Below are 19,629 nucleotides of genomic sequence, written 5' to 3'. Positions count from 1 at the left end.
CAACAGACAAAAACTCGACTTATGCTAGTCACTTGATTAGAAAGGAGATGCACTTGTCAATTCTGACGTATGGTAGTAGGTCTACACTGACTTCCTAGGTTAAATGCAATTGTCGCGGTGGATAAAAGCGTCTGCTAAATGGCTGTAATGTAGGCTAATCTTTGCAATTCTAGCCAAGTTAGCCATTGTTAGCAATACCAGTTGATAACGCACTATGCACTATTTTGGGCATAGGAACACTGTAGCAACATTGTCCACTGATGGACAGTGTGTACGACTGAAAGACACAAATAAGAAACGCAGAACAGAAACGCTAGTATTCAGTCTTATTACAGCTTTCACCTATTGTTGATGCTCAGAGCAGCCATCTTGATTTGACGTCAGCCGTTGTGGTCGGATCATGGATGTATTAATAGAACTGGATACAGCCACTCCATTCACTGACCGCTATCAACAATGAAGCCCTATTGAACCGCGCCATCTTGGCAAATTTGTAGTCATTTGACCATTTCCGGTGACTTTTGTACTTGCGCAGTTGTGCTTTTCTGGCCTTCCGGTGACTTTTGTACTTGCGCAGTTGTACTTCTGTCCTACGCGCGTCCACGTCCACGTCCACGGTCAACGTTGGCACCGCTTCTAGCTATCGAATGGCCGACTGGTGTAAGATGGATAGCCTAACGTTAGAGAGATAAATGTAGTCTATGGTTATGTTAATAAAGCTAACAATGATGTTGTAACATGCATGCAGCACTGCCGATCTGATCTGAAAGATTGATTCATTATTACCATGGATCGGTATTGGGATTGATCAAGGGCGAATGTGAAATAGCAGCCACGAACTCAGCCGGTTATCCGAGATGCGGTAGCCGCGGCCACAGCTCCTGCTGGCGGGGAGTGAAGCTTTTCAACTCGCCGGTCACTGGCTCCCTGGAGGAATTTAGCCTGGCTGCAATAACGTTATCGCGAACGGAATGAATACCATCTACTAGCAAACAAAACATGTTCAGTTATATTTAACCTGTTAAAACTAAGATGCCTGGATGAAAAAATAATTTCTCCAATGGATATATTTTACAAAAACAGGTTAATATGCAAGCCGGTTTTCATTGCTAAATCAATGCGGGGAGAGCCGGGAACGTGCGTGGACGCGCGTCGGACAGAAAAGCTCAACTGCGCAAGTACAAAAGTCACCAGAAATAGCCAAATGACTACAAATCTAGCCAAGATGGCGCGGTTCAATAGGCCTTCACTTTAGATTTCGAATCCTGGGGGCTTGGGTCGGATCAAGTAGGGGTAGGTCCCTCCGCCACTTCCTGAGTTAAAATGGCCGAAATCCCAGTTCAACCAACATTTTTGATGACAAACTTGGAAAATCCCTGTCTCCCAGGCAACTGGAAAGCAGCATTACAGGGATGGCAAGGTGATGTTGGAAATCCCAGCTTCAAGCATCACAAGCAGCATCGAACCAACTAAAGGCATTCATAAAACACATCGAAATAATTATGTTTTAACTTTGAGCAAAAACACTCTATTCTGGGAGTCTCTCTTAAACACAAACCTTATTTTCGTCATTTTTTGCAAATCCCATTCATTTTCCCATAGGGATTTTGGACAACACACCAATATAGCAGCGATGCTAACTTTTCAGTCTACAAAGTGACATCAGACCTCTCCACTAGAGGTGTATGGCTCAACAAGGTGGGTCATATTGTGGTGGAATCAACAGGTTAACACGGACTATAAAAAGGCTTATTCACTGAGTGAACAATGTTCAATATCAAACCAAAATAAACCTTAAATTTAATTCACGAGGGACATGAGGGGCTTGATAAAAAAGGCAGAAAAGATCTTTAATAATGGAACGTGCATGACATCAACAAACTGATAACTGTTTTTCATGTGCAACACCGTTCAAAGTCAGATATCCCACTTAAGTGTGAACTGAACTAATTTAAATGTCAATACAGATACAAAATTAAAACCTTAAAAAAAGTTTCTATGCAATACATTATATTCCTTTTCTTCATAAGAAATGTAACATAACAGGTCATCAAAAACACACAAGACCAGACCAACGGATGACTATGAAATGCAAAGGGTCGATACTAGAGCGTACTTGACAACCACTCAGACAGACTCTGCACTTAACCATAATTACATCCAGAGAGCTTCAGAACCAGCAGTCGGCACCCCTAGCCTCTGCCCCTATGTACAGGCTGATTTTATTTAATATCTACATGAAAAATCCATCCATATCTGCATAGCAAGGTTGTTTGGTACTGTACACTACTCAGTGCTTGCTTTATCGAAGATCTACACGGTGTGGGGATTAAGGACTCTGGGTCAATTTGGTATAGGACAAGTAAGGACTGTCAACAAACATGAATATCTCAGCTGGGATTGGCTCATAAAACAGAACACAAGACAAAAACATGTTTGAAAAAAGTTTTTGAAAAGCTGCAACCACCTGTGCTTGATGGTGGCCAAGGTACACAAAAACAACAACAAAACAATGCTCCGTTCCTGATTGGTTGAAATAACAGGAAGTGGTTGAGTGGACGTCCTCACGGCAAACTGAGGGATGGGATGGACCGGATGGATGGAGGGGAGGAGCCACGGACAGAAAGGTGGTGCTGAGGAAATGGAGATGGAGAGATGGACAGAGAGATGAAAGGAGATGGGGGCGTGTCCTCTACGCGGCTGACCTCCGCCGGATCACAAACGCTCCTCTCTGTAGTTGTCCCAGGTATATCCTCATCTTGGTGCTGTCGCTCGTCTTCCTCACCCAGATCTGTGGAACACACAGACACACACCAAGGTTAGGGTCCGTCTGATGCCTGCTCTAATGTCAGAGGTCATCTGTCAGAGGTCATCTCACTCCCGCTCTGCTGTGAACATCCGTCTAGGAGCAGAGGGTGAGTGACAGGAGAGGGTGAGCAGCACCCCTGGAGCAAATACTGCTCAAGGGCACGTAGGCTGGCTGTATTAGCTGGAAACGATTTGTCAAAGCGAATTAAAACCACCTGATATCCGATTATTTCATTGAGCCACGGCGTCCTAACAGCATCCTACTTCAATGACTCACCCCTACCAGTCGCCACGTCTTCTTATTCCAGCATTTCTGCCTGTGTTGTCAAATTACAAAACGAAACGAATTAAAACCACCTGATATCAGATTGTTTCATTGAGCCATAGCATCCTAATAGTGTCCTACTTCAATGACTCACTGGTCGCCTGTCTGTTATTCCAGCATTTCTGCCTGTGTTGTCAATAGTCGGCCTGCATCTTTGCTCCGCCCACGTGCCTTAAATGTACATAATTATGTTTTAGGCCTTTCGTTTGTAAAAAGTCCCTTACTGCCATCTAGCGGTAGGAAATCAACTATTGCCGCTTTGACCTTTTTTTAAGAGACTTTTAAAAATATTTATTTTCAGATAGTTAATCAATGTTAATTCTATTCATCAACTGTATAATATGCACTCGTCTTAAAAATGCAATTTAAGATCTTCCGGTTGTGTGATGTAGGCGCATAGCGCGTGCTCCAGCCCTTTTTCTACATTTTATTCAATAACGCCACTTAGTTCAGTAATCTTTTACATATTATTTTGCTGGTAGTTCTCGACATTGCCTAAGTGCCAAGATGAGCAGACTGAACTTATGAACAGCTGGGAAAAACGTTCCTCAGCAAGCGACTCTACCTCGCACCAACAAAATGGCTGATGAGGCTCCAACTTCAGCTCCCATCACAATAGACACATTCGTCAGTGAACTTGAAAAGTCAAGAAAGAGTCTGGCAGTTGAGCTTACTAAATCCCTCGAAGCTTCCCCGTTATCCTCTCTGGCTCCAATCCAAGCTTTGTTGGATTCTATCCGCTCCACTGCGGCTATGCATATCTCCACTATTAGCAACAGGGAGACAGCGCTCACCGATCACAGTGACAGGATCACGGAGCTTGAAAACAACATATCCACTCTGCAGAAGACGCTAACATCCGCGGCCAAGGAGAACGACTCGCTTCAGGCTAAAGTGGAGGACTTGGTGTCCCGCTCCAAACGACAAAATGTTAGAGTGATCGGCTTGCCTGAGGATATAGAGGGCAGAAATGCTAGGCAGTTCATGTCGGACTTGTTTCGTGAGGTGGTGGGAGAAGAGTTGTCCCCTAAGCCCCCAGAGCTTGACCGAGCCCACTGGAGTCTGGGACCGGCGCCCCGCAAAGGGGAACGCCCGCGCCCCGTCATTGTCAGATTCCATCGCTACACAGAGAAGGAGCTGGTCATGCAGTGGGTCAGAGGGCATAGAGATGTTTCATACCAGGGCCATTCTATTAAGATTTACGAGGATTACAGCCCCATCACAGCGAAGAGGCGAGCAGCTTTCAACAAGGTCAAGGCCGCCCTCTATGAGAAAGGGTTGCGTTTTGGCCTTCTCAACCCGGCACTGCTGCGAATCTCTTTCAATGGCACCAACCATTAATTTGATTCACCTACACAAGCCGAGACATTTTTCTAACAATGCATTAATGTCTGAATGGCTTGCTATGCATTCCCACGGTTGGAACAACTTCACCTTCTAGCCTACTTGAACTGAGGCTCATGCCGATTAGTGTGCACCCATAGGTTGGATATGCTTATATTAGCCTACTTTTTTTTCTCTTTTTACATTATGCAGGGATTGCCCAACTTCATCCTTTATTGCATTTAACATTTACTTGATTGCTATCTGACTGCTACATTTCACTGGACAATTGATGGGTGTTCTAACAGACGATATTTTGTATTTTATTGGACTTCCCATTTTGATGTGCTTGCCAGGCTGGACATTGTATGGAAAACCAGTAAGTTGATTTTCAGTTCATTATCAAATACTAGATTGTTGTTATGGCGTGTTGCTTAATCTAAATCGGAGTATGCTCCTCTGCAATAGTTTTTTTTCCTGGTTTTTACACGGTTATTTGGCTCCAGTTAAGATTTGACATTGTATTTCTAATGTGTTCTTATGCTTATCACTTCCTTCTTTCACTCTCTTGTTAGTATATAATGGCTAACCCAACTGTAAATCCAGGAGGTGTGGGTGGGCAGTCCATTCGATCTGTTAGCTGGAATGTGTGGGGGGTTAATTGCCCAATTAAAAGATCTAGGGTTCTCTCACATCTCAAAACCTTAAAATCAGATATCATCTTTCTTCAGGAAACCCATCAACGGGTGAATGATCATATCCGACTGCGTAAGACTTGGATTGGTCAAAAAATTTGAATAAAAATTTTCACTAGAGCTAGAGTCACTGCCATACTCATTAACAAAAGATTGCAGTTCACCCCTGATAAGATAATATCGGATACCGGAGGGCGCTACGTCATTGTCTGTGGCACTCTTCATCTAGTCCCAGTTGTGTTGGTTAATGTTTACGCTCCTAATTGAGATAATCCTAGTTTTATGACATCACCTTTCTATTCTTTGCCATGCCTCGATACTCATATTAACTTATTTTTGGTGGGGATCTCAACCTTGTCATTGATCCAAAATGTGAGCGTTCATGCCCCAAATCACCATCACCTTCAGCAATGTCCAGAGCAGTATCTTCTTTATGAGCCAGGTGGGTTGTGTTGATCCCTGGTGGTATCTTCACCCGACCACAAAGGACTACTCTTTCTTCTAAAATGTGCATCATGTTTACTCGCATATTGATTATTTATTTTTGGATAGATCACTTATTCCAGTTGTATGCTCTGAATACTCAGCCGTAGTTCTCTCGGATCATGCTCCACACATTCTCAAACTTTACTTTTTGCCTAAAACTAGAGGAGAAACAGAAACAACAGAAGCAGAAAAAACATTTTATTTAGTTGAATCAATTTTGGATATAGACTGCCAATATTCTATTTCTCCTAGTCCTACCCCTGGATTATACTCAGAGGCTGAGATTGCAAACTCAATTTAATTTACTGTCCACAGGCAAAGCGGAATACCTTCTTAGGCGAACGAGAGGGGCATATTACGAATTTGGTAATAAGGCCAGTCGTCTTCAAGCCCATCAATTGAAGCGCAAGGAATCCTCACGGCTCATTTCACAAGTTTATGGCTCCTCCCACTCCCTAACCACAGATCCCTCTAGAATAAATGATGCATTTGTTTCTTTTTATACTAATTATCAATCAAATCCCCCACCAGACAATTCTCTCTTTTGAATGCTGATGCAAAGCTTCTTGCTAATACATGAGCCGGCCATCTCTCAGGACTAAATAGGGTTTATTAGAGGGTGTCCACTGTTTTCTAATGTACGCCACCTTCTTAATATTATTCTCACTCCCTCTACTTCGAAAGCATTTATTGAACACCTTTGGGTCTTTCTCAGGTTATAAACTTAATTTGGTAAGAGTGAATGTTTCCCTATTAATGCAACAGCCAAACTGATTTCCCTCATGTTTTTCCTTTTCATTTCTCCCCCATTAGTTTTCGCTGTGTAGGAGTACACATTGCACACTCTCTCTCGGCTCTTCATAAAATAACTTTTCAAGGCTGATCACTCAAATCAAGGCAGATTTGCAGCACTGGACTATTCTACCTCCGTCTTTGATGGGCAGATCCCAAACTATCAAGATGAATGTTTTACCCCGACTCCTATTTCTTTTTCAATCTCTTTTTTTTTTACCTAAATCTTTTTTCATTAGCTTAGATCAGATGATCTCATCATTTATCTGGGCTGGCAAGACACCTAGAGTTCAAAAGATTTCTTCAGCGGAAGAAACAAGTAGGTGGTCTTGCATTGCTTAATTTGTTATTTTATTATTGGGCCTCAAATATCCAAAAAATACACAATTGGTTCAATTCATCGAATATTGATTGGTGTTTACTGGAGGCTGATTGTTGTCGCTCTGCATCACTCTCTGCTTTAATCTGTTCTTTAACTCAATGCCCCACTAAGTATACTTCCAAACCTATGGTGATCTCTGCTTTAAAAATATGGAGACAGTTCTGTCAGCATTCTAAACTAACAGCCTTTTCCCCTTTCAGTCCAATTTGTAACAATCATATCTGGACCAAGCCTTTTCACCAGGGGCGGACTGGGGACATAATTCAGGGGCTACGCAGCCCGGGGGGGGGGGGGGGGGGTGCGGGGCCACGCCCACCCCCACCAGCCCACTTGAGGATTTTGGTAAATCCAATGTTGCATCTTTTCCGAAACTCCCTCCACACTCTATACTAGAAAATTTCATGTCAATCCCTCATAGCCGTGGTCTTATTTCAATGTTTTACAGTTGCTTTCTTTTGAAACTATCCCCTCTGACAAAAAGCAAATGGGAAAAACTAGGGCTAGGGTTGACGGATGAATTTTGGTAAAAAGTGCTTATTGTGGTGAACTCTACATCTTTATGTGCTAGGTTGACTCTGATTCAGTTCAAAGTCTTACACAGGGTTCATTTCACTAAAGCAAGGCTCTGCAAATTGTTTCCAGGCATGGTCGACACTTGTGATGTTTCTCTGCATTTTCACATATGTGCCTTGTTTTTATATGTATCCAATAAAAATAAACATGTTGCAGTAGTAATTTAAAAAGCTATTAAAACAAGCTCATTATTGATGTGGATTGGATTTTTTTCCAGTTATAGCAGACATGCCCCAGTTGTAGTGGATGAAAGCGGATATAACAGCTGTAGTCAGTGGATATAACTGTAGTGATATAACCAGCTGTAGTGATATAATGTAAGCAGCTGTAGTGAGTGGATATAACCAGCAATAGTGATATAACCATCTATAGTGATATAACCAGCTGTAGTGAGTGGATGTATAACCAGGATGCGAGTCTGACCTCGTTGCTCCCCACTGAACTGATGACACAGCTGATCTTGGTGTTCTCCTTGGACTCCAGGTAGATGGCCTGGCTCTTGTGGTACCTAGCAGGTAACACACTGGTTAGCTTGGCCTGGCGGGTAACAAACAGCTTCAACTAAAGGCATCAACAAGACCTACATTTGACCAGTTCTGCCCAAAAACAGAAGACAGAAGAGGAATTCATTCACTCAGGTGGATGACGGCACACAATCCTCCCAATTAAGATGACACTAAATACATAATTTAAGTCTGATATGATAAGAACAAAGCTGTTATACCAAATGTGAAGTTATCCTGAGGTGATGTTAACTGTTTCTAAACAGCGATCACAGCGCTATCAGAACAAACACACGCACAGGTTAGCCCACAGCTGCAGCAATCCAGGATTCTGGCAGTCGCCTCGCCTTTCTCACACTCCAGGGCTAGAAATGCTCTAGAAATGCCTTTTTAATATCACACAAAGGCACATTTGTCCATTACCCCCCCCCCTCCAAAGGACTTATTCATATTCTATGCATGGTAAATGGTAAATGGACTGCAATTATATAACACTTATCCAAAGCGCTTTACAATGGCCTCTCATTCACCTATTCATATAAACACATTCACACACCAATGGTGGCAGCTGCTATGCAAGGTGCTAGCCTGCTCGTTGGGAGCAATTTGGGGCTCACTGTCTTGTCCAAGGACACTCCGACATGTGGACAGGAGAAGCCGAGATTCACACCACCAACCCTGCGCTGATTAGACGACCCACTCTGCCTCCTGAGCCACAGCCAGGAGACTCCCCCATAGAGGGGTGAGACTGGGAGGAGGGGGGATGATCCAAGCAGAGAGGGATCTCTGTCCTCCCAATTATTATATAATAATAATAATAATAAATAAATAAATAATAATGATAATAATAATATAAAAGTTATATTTATAAAGCACTTTTAATTGAGAGACCATCTCAAAGTGCTGATATATAGTTGCAGTCCACTGTTCTGGCTAATCTTTAATGGTGAAACGCCATGTTGGCTGTTAGAGCATGTCTGTCCATTTCTACGATCATCACCATAAGAATCCATCGCCATCTATTCAGGCGAAAGTAAACTCTTAACCAAACTGCTTTAAGGTCCTTTCAAGACATTCCAGGAAGCAATAATGTACCAAAAACCATTATATTAAAAAAAATATATTCATGAGGGCCTGAGGCCACCTAGTGGCTTATCTAAGCCAACAGGATCGACTGTGTGAAGACAGCTTCCAGTGACACCAACATTAAGCTATAGAAGAATCTTGTCATTCTTCTCTGTAAAACGTGTGGAAGCACCTACCATCGTTTGTCGTAGTAGAGTTTGCCCTCCTCGATGCGAGCTTCGTAGCGCTGGGAGGGCGCCTCCATGGGGGTGGGGGGCGGGTGCTCTGGGGAGGAGGGAGAGACTGGGGGGGGGGGGGGCAGATGGGTAAAGGCAAATTAGCCTTGTCATGTTAATGTATGACTCACAAGTGTGCCCCTGCAGTGCATACTGAGTAATGAGAGAGAGAGAGAGAGAGAGAGAGAGAGAGAGAGAGCGAGGAAGGAGAGAGGGAGAGGGAGAGAGAGAGAGAGAGAGAGAGAGAGAGAGAGACAGAGAAAGCAGAAAAGCAGAAAAGAGTGCTCACATACCTGGACGTTTGGGAGACTTCAGCTGGGAACAAAGAACAAAGAGATTCATTAAAAATGTGTCAAGATTCAGGAATGTCATGAACGCAATGAGGAGACAACCAGAGAAATAATAAATAATAAAACAAGTATACATAATAACAAATCAATCATTTTTAAGAAAATATATTCACCTTATTCAGCGTTCGCAGGTCCTCCATGATCTGTTCCTCTGTAAGAAGGTAGTTTAACTGGGGTGTGAAGAGTTAAGGACAACCGGAAAATTCAGAATATGGAATATTCAGAATATGGAATGTTCATATCAGTCATGACTGTCTGCTACTGGCAGCTGACCGTTCCGCTGTGGGTCAGCTCAGCACGCGCCCAGACAGGCCGCTGCTCGGAAAGGATATCAGGGGCAGGTTTCCTCCGTTTGTCGGGAATGGGGACTGGGTCATTAGGTCGTCTCCTCAACTTCCGGGTCATGATGGGTTTAACCTCCATGGAATCTAGACAAGGACACAAGGGACGAGCTGAAAACCAGGCAGTAAACCAGGCGGTAAACCAGTACCTCCCAGAACAGCTGAATCACTACCTCGCTATTATCATTCATAAGCACATTACTGTACCAAGATGAGGTACAAAGAGTCTAGTCACTGGCATACAAATATGGATCCAGGATCCTACCTCTTAAGCACCTATTGTATTTATATTTTGCTACTCTTGCACTTGGGCTTTAGGCACTAGATTATGTTCTTTGTCACTTGTTTAGAAAGGAGATGCACTTTTAAGTTCTATTGAGTAGTAGTACGCTGACTACCTATGTTAAATGCAAAATTATTCTAAGTCGCTTTGGATAAAAATGTCAGCTAAATGACTCATGTAAAACATGAAAGTTCAGACGCCGTCAGAGAGATAATAGTGGAAGAGCTGATAGAGCGCTTTCAATAATACCATGTTTCTGAGAGACATCTTTCTATTCTCAAACACACAGAAATAAGTTCATGTTCCTCTTTGAAGTTTCCCCCCCCCCCTCTCTCTTTTTCGTTCCTTTCATCCCCGTCGCTGTAGGAAATGTGTCTGATCTTCCTCTCTGTCTCACCGCCCGTCAGTTCCATTGTTAGCTTCTCGTTCTCAATCATCTTCTTCTTCTCCTCCAGCTCAGCAATCAAGTTCTCCTTCAGTTCCACCTTCTTATCATCAAACTCTTTCACCGCTGCTTTCTTCTCTTTTATGTAGTTCCTCTCCACCTGCTCTGTCTGTGCGCAAGAGAGAGAGAGAGAGAGAGAGAGAGAGAGAGGAGAGGATGAGGGAAAGAGATGAGAGAGGATTAAAGAAGAGAGATGAGAGGATGAGGGATGAGAGGAGAGAGAGAGGGAAGGAGAAAGACATGAGAAGGACATCTAGTGTTTAGGTATTCTTAGGTATTCTTATTAATGGAGTAGTAAACGGAAAATGCATGTTTAGCCCTGTTTTAAGGTTACTTATGATCATATACAATGGTTCAGATCAAATCGTTGACAAAACTAGCACTTTTGAGAGTCTGTTAATTGCTCTACCACCGTTTTGGTCATACAATGGATGTGGGTGGGCACCGTGAAAAATCATTCAAAAAACATTTTAAACTCTCAATTTCAAAGACAAGAAACTCACCCGAGGTGTTAGTTGGCATTCTGACATATAATTCACCATAAAGTAAGATTCTAGTTCATCTGGAAATGCTTTTTTAAATATTTAGCATAGCACTATTTAGTCGCAGCACATACGTGTGTAAACTTCCGCAAACTAGGCAGCCTAGCAACATAAACAATAACAATAGCTACTGTTAAGTAGTTCCGCTTCCTGAATCCCCTCTGCGGATTGATCTACACATCTACAACGGTCGCTTCAATACAAGTCAATGGATTTCATAAAATGATCAATAAAACCCTACAGGATTCATACTTTGCGGCGAATTTGATGTCAGAACACCAACGGACACCAATTACCCCCTCGGTGAGCTTCTTGTCTTTGAAATCGAGAGTTTAACTTGTTTTTGAAAGATTTTCAAGGTGCCCACCCACATCCATTGTATGACCAAAACGGTGGTAGAGCAATTATCAGACTTTCTCAAAAGTGCTAGTTTTGTCAACGTTTTGATCTGAACCATTGTATATGATCATAAGAAACCTTAAAACAGGGCTAAAGATGCATTTTCCCTTTACTACTCCTTTAACGAACATTAGAGGTTAAACTTTAGGGGTTAAACTTACCTCAAGTTGGAGAAAGAGATCTGTGGAAACAGACAAGACAATATGACTGAATATGACTGTAGGTTTCTACAGTGACATCTGTTGCCATCAAATTGGCTTACTGTATCATGTGATGATATATACACTGTTTTTAGAGTGTGTTCAAGATTTTTTTTTTTTTTTAAAAACAACAACAAACAGAATCAGTTACATTCACTGAACAACATGTCTCTAATGAAAGAAACAACGACAGCATTAGGGCGGTACCCGACTGAATTTAATGAAAATACACCTATTTTTCCTGCTACACATGCATCATCTAGCCCACATTGTCTGTCTCCTTTGGATGTGTTTTTATGCAGTGTTGCCCATAGCCTACAGGGGCGATTTGATGATAATCTCAACTGCACATTTCAAAGCATGTGTGAACAGGCTCATGCGCTGACCAGCAGTCAACAAGGAAATGTTTTGGTTGTCACTAAAGCATTTTTGCAGACATTAGAGCTGAATATTTGGGAAAACTGATTTTTTCCAGCAGATATCTTAGTTAATACAAGAAGATTGATCCAGGAAAGCAGATTTGTGTTGTGATATTTAGTTTGGGAAATGCATGTGATTGCTGGCGCACAGTATGCTAGATGCATAGCAGAAGGGAGAGGGGCTCTGTTCTGCCTTCTCCTCCCTCCGCTAGGTCGGTCTTCAGTCTCTTTTTCCTGCACCACAAATAGCTACAATAATAGCCTAGGTCTAAAACGAATGATTGGCCTGTCCTATATAAATCACAAGGCAGGTGAGTGGTCTTAGCCCACCAGCGCATCTCGACAGTGGAGCAAAAAAACAAATGCTCGACTTAAAAGTATCTTAGTCAACTTAAGGGTCTCCGACTGATGAATCGACTGTTCGACTGTCATTGGGCGGCCCTAAACAGCATTTTTATGAAAACATGCCGGTGTTCTTACCAGCGTTGCGGAGCCTCTCCTTGTATTGCTGGTCCAGTTTCTTCATTCTCTTCTGGTACTCCTGCAGAGTGCCTACAGAGACACGGTGAATCACTGCGTGTAGACAACCCTTTTTTCTTCTTTACCAAGAACACCATCTTAGGGCGCTTTCACACCTAAAGGTCTAGACCAAGGTCCGAACCAGAATCCCGTTTGGCGCTTTCACATTTGTTATTTTTTATTGATTAGTTCCATAACTTTCGCTTTCACACCAGCGGACCAAAGGATTTTTGGTGGCAGACCATGGATGTATTAATAGTGGCAGACCTACATTATGTCGTCATGGGGGTGCGTCTCCCTATACTTGACACTGATTGGTTTGTGGATGCACGTGCGTCTGTTTGATCCGAAAGTGAACCTTTGATTTCACATTAGGCAGCAGCGAACCTTGGTTCAAGCCGAGACCACCTCTTAAGGTCGGACCAAAGACCGAGTCTTTGATCCGCGCACCGTGGTCCAGGAGGTTTCACACCTGTCAATTTGGTTCAGATCAAACTGGAAAGTCTGAAAGTCCGGACTAAACAACGTAGGTGTGAAAGGGTCCATAGACAACCCTCACATCTTTACCAAGAACATCTTTGACAACCCCCACCTCTTTATAAAGAACAACACTTTGTAGATGCCATCATCATCTTAATCATCATCACAGTTGTGTGAATATTGCAGAGCAGATGCCATTAGCTAGCTACCTTCTTGGAGTTGTTGTAACTGCCTTTTCAGTGAGGCCAGTTTGTCTTGGTACATCCTGTAAAAAAGACAATATGTCAATGTAATCACTTTGACGCCTGATGCTATATGGAGCTGTCAGCATGTATTTAATAAAAATATCATTCTTTGTAGTGTACATTTGTTGTAACCATCATTGATGGCGAATAGTAGCCTACTCACTGTTCTTTGATTTCAACATAGTCATCCTCGTCATGTTTGGCCAGGTCAGTTTCACTGGCATCTTCTGTGTCTGGAGGAGGGAGAAACAGCACGTTATATGTCACCTTACTGGACAGCTGTGAGGGTAGGACTACTTTCAGAAGCTTGAGGCAATGGTTAGTCAGTTAATTACCAAAAAAGATAGTTTACACTAAACTATACAGTTGGCTGGCTACTGGTACTGGCTACTGGAAATCTGGCAGTCAAACCAACACAGATAACCTAGGTCGACAGGGCGAAGGGTAGCAGTCTGGTCGCCAGATATGATACCGTGGTCTGCAGTGATAGGCAAGGTGACAGGCTCAAGCTAGCTAGTACAGCCTAACGTTAAAATGAGCTTTGCCTTGATTCCACCACCGAGATCATAACAAGCCGGGATAGTATAGTTTGACGTTCAGAAGTAAAGCTAACATCGTCCAAGTACTCAGATAATCTAGCTTTCGTTCGTTATGTATCCCTATTTAAATTGTTAAAACCATTGATTTATTTTCTTGTCGCAGGCTTCTTTACCTTGAGTGACGATCATTTGCCGCATGGTGACCAACTACTGCACTGACTAACGTTGCTGCTGGCCAGCGCTTTCCAACCTGCAGATTAGCTCAATTAGCTTAGCAGGCTAGGAAACGTCACCAGCTGACGTTAGATGTGCTAGCTGGTTTGATAACGGTGTCAGTGGCGTTAGGCAAGATAGATCCACAAAAATCCAACGTAGCTAAGAGACTTGGTCACCGTTATAACTAAGCTACCATCGCACTAGCAAGTCCGTCTCATTTAACCTGACTGAATTAACACACATTGACACCAGCGCAAGCTATCTTGTCTGTCGCCGGTGACCTCTCACTAGCTAGTGCTAGCTAGAAGCTAATCTAACGTTTGTCGCGGCCTTAGCCAACGCGATCCCCTGATCATGTCGGTATGCTACGAGACAAGTTTGAATTAGTAAAGTAAATGATACCAAGTTTTAACAACCCCAAGCTAGCTAACGTTCGTTCGACTTTCTTGCAGAGCTTGGGGCAAGCTAAGTTAGCTAACGTTAGCTATCTTAGCTACCGGCTAACTGTTAGCTAGGCTCAGCTGTCCTCTGCAGTGCACTGGGATGGACAGAGAGGGCCAACCACAGTGAGACCAACTAGAACTACACAGTTGCTTTTTGCTGACTATGCATTGACTGTTTCGATAACTTAGCTAGCTAACTACCTTGCATCAATGAGCTAACTAGCTAGTTGGCTAAAGGTTAGCCAAGTCAGTCAACTTGTGACTTCAACATTACTGGATCGACACTCGCTAGTATTGCACGGCACCACCAAGCAAGACCGACTCCTATCCCGTCCTCCGATAACGTTATTCGGCTTGTATAAAGAAACGATCTGGCATGGATGCAACACTGAACTCCTCCCCTCATTGCATTGCCAGACCGGACAGGTAGTGCTAGCTGAAGTGCTGACGTTCCCCACCAGTAGCTAGTGGTGAGAGAGTTGTGGTAATCGTGCGTTAGTAGTACACTCCCCTCTCGTCATCCAGTTTGTTTTCTATGCAAGCTAACGTTAGCCAGTTATAAAAAATATATACAGCCGCGGAGAAGTGAGCTAACGGTGTTTGGCTAACTGGCTTCCTAGCTTAAGCTGCGCATAGTAGCTAGCTGGTGTTAGGAGATAGTTGTAGATATAAAACGCCAATTTAACTAACGTTACATTCGTCATAAACGTGACTAGAAAAGAAACTGGCTAGCTTGCCAATGCATGCACCTACTATTGGCATGCGATTTCAGCAGGAAGGCTAGCCATGTTTAAACATATCCGTCAATGTGATAGCAATCAATACAATATTGGTTGCTAGCTAGCTATATATGTGGAAGGTTACAGCATGAAATGTTTAGTTCCAGTGAACTATATTGATAGTTTGACACAATGAGCAGACTACCATCAAGCTAGCTAGCTCAGCTAACTAGCTACTTAGTGGTTACGTTAGTTACCTTCCTCCGAGTCTCTTCCCCTGAAGCTCCGATCATCGTCGTCGTCCACACTATCGAGTTCCTCTTCATCGTTGTAATAATCTACCATTGGCGATAGTAAAGTAGAAGCCATTTTATGGCTTATATAAAATGTAAACAAACGCTAAATAAACAATCGATATGAAAGAAGCAGCTTGGAACAAAACAGCGCTTACAACCGTCAGGACCCACGGCTCTGATGGTAACAATATGGCCGATTATGCGCCTGGACAAAATTACACTTTCACGAGTCAGGAAATGTACTTAAGAAATTTATTTTTTAACCAAACAGTCACATTTCTAACATTGGTACATTTGATCAGTCTTTGGTTTTATAGCGAATTACAGATCACCACAGATTTATACGTGTATTTGAAACAGGCATACATTGTAATCCTACGGGGAGACGATACGTTTCGCGGTCTTCGCTCACTTGTTTACTACTACAGATCTAATACATCCATGCTACAGATAGCCTTACACTACTACATCGACACACAAATATGGAGTATTTAATATGCTTCTTAAACGAAGAAGCTAGAACGCAAACTATACCATATTTTAATGTTAATTAAAATAGCATAAGTGGATGGCTAGTTCTTTTATTTGAGAAAATACTCAATTGTTGAGATGCTGTTGTAAACGTCGATCTGCAGAACCTGTTCGGCACACATTAACCACGAGGCTGCATAATAACACTGGCTTCCAGCCCACAGAGGCGATGTTACATTGTAAATGGCTTTGTTACCATCGTGCACGTGTATAAGCATTTGCCCAATAGTACTAGACTCTGCCACCTGAGTTTGTGTGTCCCAGTTCTTTCCATTGGATTGTAGGCCAACGTGTCAGTGTTACATAACAGATAGCCGACTCCTTGTGCATCTGGAAGCCTACAGAATGGGCATTGGGTGCGTCCTCCTTGGGAATATCCAAGTTTATATTTATAGGAACCATGCAGTCCTGATGTAATTGAATAAATATATATTTTTGAGAGTATGCCTAGATTTTCTTCGGCCCCGGATTAGAAAGATGGGATGAAGTTTCTTGCTGGAAGCCATCCTCCGATGATTGCAATGTGAAGTCACAGGTACTAGGCGTACTCGGTATTGCTGATTTGTGGTGTAATACCGGGAGAGAACACCAGAGGGCAGGAGAGGCTTACCAGTGTCATGTCTTCAGGTGGCGAGTAGGTTAGTAAAACATGCGTGTCTGTTCCACTACCAATCGACTTCAGTGGGTGTCAGTCATCAGCCAAATTAAAACATTTCTATAAAACAAACATTAAACAATATAATCATGGTCAATTAAGTCACCGTGTCGAGCAATATACCTGCACGTTCACTTTTAATTTGATCATTCAAAGGGGAGATATGGTCGGCTGATCTTTTTTATTTTTTTTTACCGTTCGTTGGCTATTTTATGGATTATAAATCAAGTGCAATTGGATAATGATGGTCAACTTAATAATGTAGGCTATGTATAACTGGATATAAGTACACGTTGTTTGTCACTTCATTTGAGTAGCCTAAATTTGGTTTCGGTTTAGTCCCATTGGAACATTGTTTGAATAGCTGTTTCTAGTCTTGTGCCAGCCTATCTGTACTAGTTTCCGCCTGTCAGAGAGCTGTCTGTCAGCGTGCGGCTCATCCAGTCCATCCAGGAAGTCACTTCTGAAACTCATACCGTCTCTCTTCAGAGTTGGACTATCAGCTGCTGGGAGCCGATCGACCCTTTAGCAGAACTGGTACAGCACGTTCAGGGTCAGTGTTCCCTTTATAATAATAATCCTAGTATAATAGTGTTGTTTTTTCCCTACAATTGTAGGTTTCGCTTGCATGACCGCGAAAGTGATACTTCCTCTTGAAGCTGCTACTGTATCTCATGTCTCTGTGTGACAGTGCACTCGGCTGCCCTTCGCCCAGGACTCCGTGTTCATAGCATGTTTTCTGGTGTTATGTTGAACGCAACAGTGTTGCTTGAGTTGAGCATGTTTAGTTTACGTTCATGGTTTAGGGTCGAGGTCTCTGGAGTTGACCTGACCGTGTGTGTTGATAAGCGTCTCTCAGAGAGGTGGACGGATCATTAAGTGCGTAGTCGAACTGGAGCTAAATTGTTCTGTTGGCGACACCTGCTCGCATTAAATTCCTTCCATTGTCTTCGGTGGGTTCACATTTGATTCAAGACATCTAATCGATGATATCCGTGCAAACAGAGAAGACGTGTTACGGACTCTGATGGGTGAGTGAATTCGGAACAAAAAATGACAGTTTCTCATGTCACAAAAACAACAACAATCGCTCGATGACAACAGACTGATTAATTGATTTTTAACATCTGCAGTCGTTCAAAATAATTTAACCCGATTCTGCTGATCGATAAATTGTAATTTCGCTCAAAGAGAAAATACCCGATGGGTCCAACTGAAGCGACAATGTAACTGTCTAGTTTATTTGCGCTGTAGTGTTTTGCATCGCCGGATACATTGTTGCGAGTGAGACCAACCAGATATCATTACTTGATTACCAACAAGAAACCATTTTTTAACCAAACACACTGACTAGCTGCCATGCAAATGCACACTGATGGCGATCGTGCAATGTATGCTTTTGACATTTGTAATATTGACAGTAATCTAAAAACAAAACAAACACTTATTGCCTCGGTGCGTTTGTTGAGCTCGAAGCGGCGGGTTTCAGAACTCGCTTAGTAAAACATGCCTCTAATGTAGTACATAGCGTTTCCTGTCTAAGCCACTGAATATTCATCCTTATTCTAATCTGCTCTAGCCTATGCGCGGTTGAAATGGCAGATTAAGGTAGCATCTGAGTGAGGTGGCCAGCTGAACAGTACAAAGACCTAAGCTGACCCAATATGATGTCATCCCGTGTGTAGAGCGCATGAGTGAGAGCTGCGGGAGCCTCATCTGGCTTCTGCTCTTCCCACCGTGATTATTTCCTCACCTCTTTAAAGGAAAACGTCACTCTAAACCCAGCGTTTGAAACGGGCTTAAGGTATTCTCAAACATGCCAGTGTCTTTCAGCGACACGCATGGGTTTCGGTCTGTTGCCTGAACCGCCAGTGTCAGGAGGCCACGGAGATCAACACCTGTTCTGTGACACAGAGACCAGGATGAGGAAGTGAAAGTGACAGAGCACACTGTTCCAGAAACATTCTTCCATGGTCCATCTCGCTGATAATACTCATATCTGGAGCAACTTGATGTTTATTGTAAAGATAAAGGCCTTCAACATAGCGTGTGTGTGTGTGCGTGATCTTCCTCAGCTCATACTCTTCAGATATCTTGTCAGATGCCATTTGAAAGACAGGAGGGAATCCTTGACATATTTGATCAGCCTCACTTATTCAGGCCATGTCAAGCTTCCAGGAAGCAATAGTGTTTTGTTTGGAATGGGGCCCATTTGAGTGATAGTGTGTGTGTGTGTAGGCTGCGTGCTGATGAGTGTGTGTGTGTGTGTGTGTGTGTGTGTGTGTGTGTGTGTGTGTGTGTGTGTGTGTGTGTGTGTGTGTGTGGGGGCTGTGTGCTGATGGGTGTGTGGGTGAGGAGGACACATCAGCTGTATCTGACAAGTGGCTGTCAAAGGAGACAGACAGACAGGCAGCTCAGAGGAGGAGAGACAGACAGGAAGCTGAGAGGAGGAGAGAAAGACAGACAGGCAGCTCAGAGGAGGATGAGAGACAGACAGGCAGCTCCGAGGAGGATGAGAGACAGACAGACAGCTCAGATGAGGAGAGACAGGCTCAGTTTAGAGGAGGAGAGACAGACAGGCAGCTCTGAGGAGGATGAGAGACAGACAGACAGCTCAGATGAGGATAGACAGGCTCAGCTTAGAGGAGGAGAGACCGACAGGCAGCTCAGAGGAGACAGACAGCTCAGAGGAGGATGAGAGACAGACAGACAGCTCAGAGGAGACAGACAGACAGGAAGCTCAGAGGAGGACAGGTTCAGCTCAGAGGAGGAGAGACAGGTTCAGCTCAGAGGTGGACAGACAGGCAGCTCAGAGGAGG

The 19,629-nt window shown here is 43.2% G+C and overlaps 2 protein-coding genes across 5 annotated transcripts in view; one reads left to right on the top strand and one right to left on the bottom strand.

The window, feature by feature from the left end:
- Positions 1 to 1,828: 1,828 nt before the first annotated feature.
- Positions 1,829 to 15,736, bottom strand: suds3 (SDS3 homolog, SIN3A corepressor complex component). Of its 3 annotated transcripts, none has more exons than XM_084439228.1 (12): positions 15,586 to 15,736; positions 13,575 to 13,644; positions 13,376 to 13,431; positions 12,648 to 12,719; positions 11,710 to 11,729; positions 10,560 to 10,716; positions 9,812 to 9,966; positions 9,652 to 9,708; positions 9,482 to 9,503; positions 9,150 to 9,255; positions 7,808 to 7,892; positions 1,829 to 2,791 (listed from the first exon to the last, which is right to left on the bottom strand). In XM_084439228.1, exons 1-12 carry the CDS (start codon positions 15,695 to 15,697, stop codon positions 2,693 to 2,695), a joined length of 1,011 nt encoding a protein of 336 aa, XP_084295354.1. In that variant the 5' UTR covers positions 15,698 to 15,736; the 3' UTR covers positions 1,829 to 2,692. The 3 variants fall into 3 exon arrangements, with proteins under 3 accessions (XP_084295354.1, XP_084295355.1, XP_084295356.1); XM_084439229.1 differs by having other exon boundaries at positions 9,652 to 9,713; positions 9,871 to 9,966; XM_084439230.1 differs by lacking the exon at positions 15,586 to 15,736 and adding an exon at positions 14,124 to 14,933.
- A 1,523-nt stretch (positions 15,737 to 17,259) lies between these two features.
- The window catches only part of taok3a (TAO kinase 3a), a 94,243-nt gene continuing 91,873 nt past the window's right edge, over positions 17,260 to 19,629 (top strand). The window contains exon 1 of one of the 2 annotated variants that reach the window (XM_084439539.1): positions 17,260 to 17,363. The gene's annotated coding sequence lies outside the window, so the exon portion shown is untranslated. Of the gene's footprint in view, positions 17,364 to 17,791; positions 17,842 to 19,629 lie in introns of those variants that run through there. The other variant, XM_084439540.1, reaches the window with a different exon arrangement.

This window comes from Borostomias antarcticus (genome assembly GCF_949987555.1).
Source record: "Borostomias antarcticus genome assembly, chromosome: 6".
Taxonomy (NCBI): domain Eukaryota; kingdom Metazoa; phylum Chordata; class Actinopteri; order Stomiiformes; family Stomiidae; genus Borostomias; species Borostomias antarcticus.
Note: the sequence above shows the minus strand (reverse complement) of the source record. Positions and strands in the feature narration are given on the sequence as shown.

Coding starts and splice junctions, on each gene's coding strand:
- suds3 (XM_084439228.1), bottom strand. CDS start 15,697: ATGGCTTCTACTTTACTATCGCCAATGGTAGATTATTACAACGATGAA. Junction 13,645..15,585: donor GGGAAGAGACTCGGAGGAAG/GTAACTAACGTA, acceptor TCCCTCCTCCAG/ACACAGAAGATGCCAGTGAA. Junction 9,256..9,481: donor GAAGTCTCCCAAACGTCCAG/GTATGTGAGCAC, acceptor CCCCCCCCCCAG/TCTCTCCCTCCTCCCCAGAG.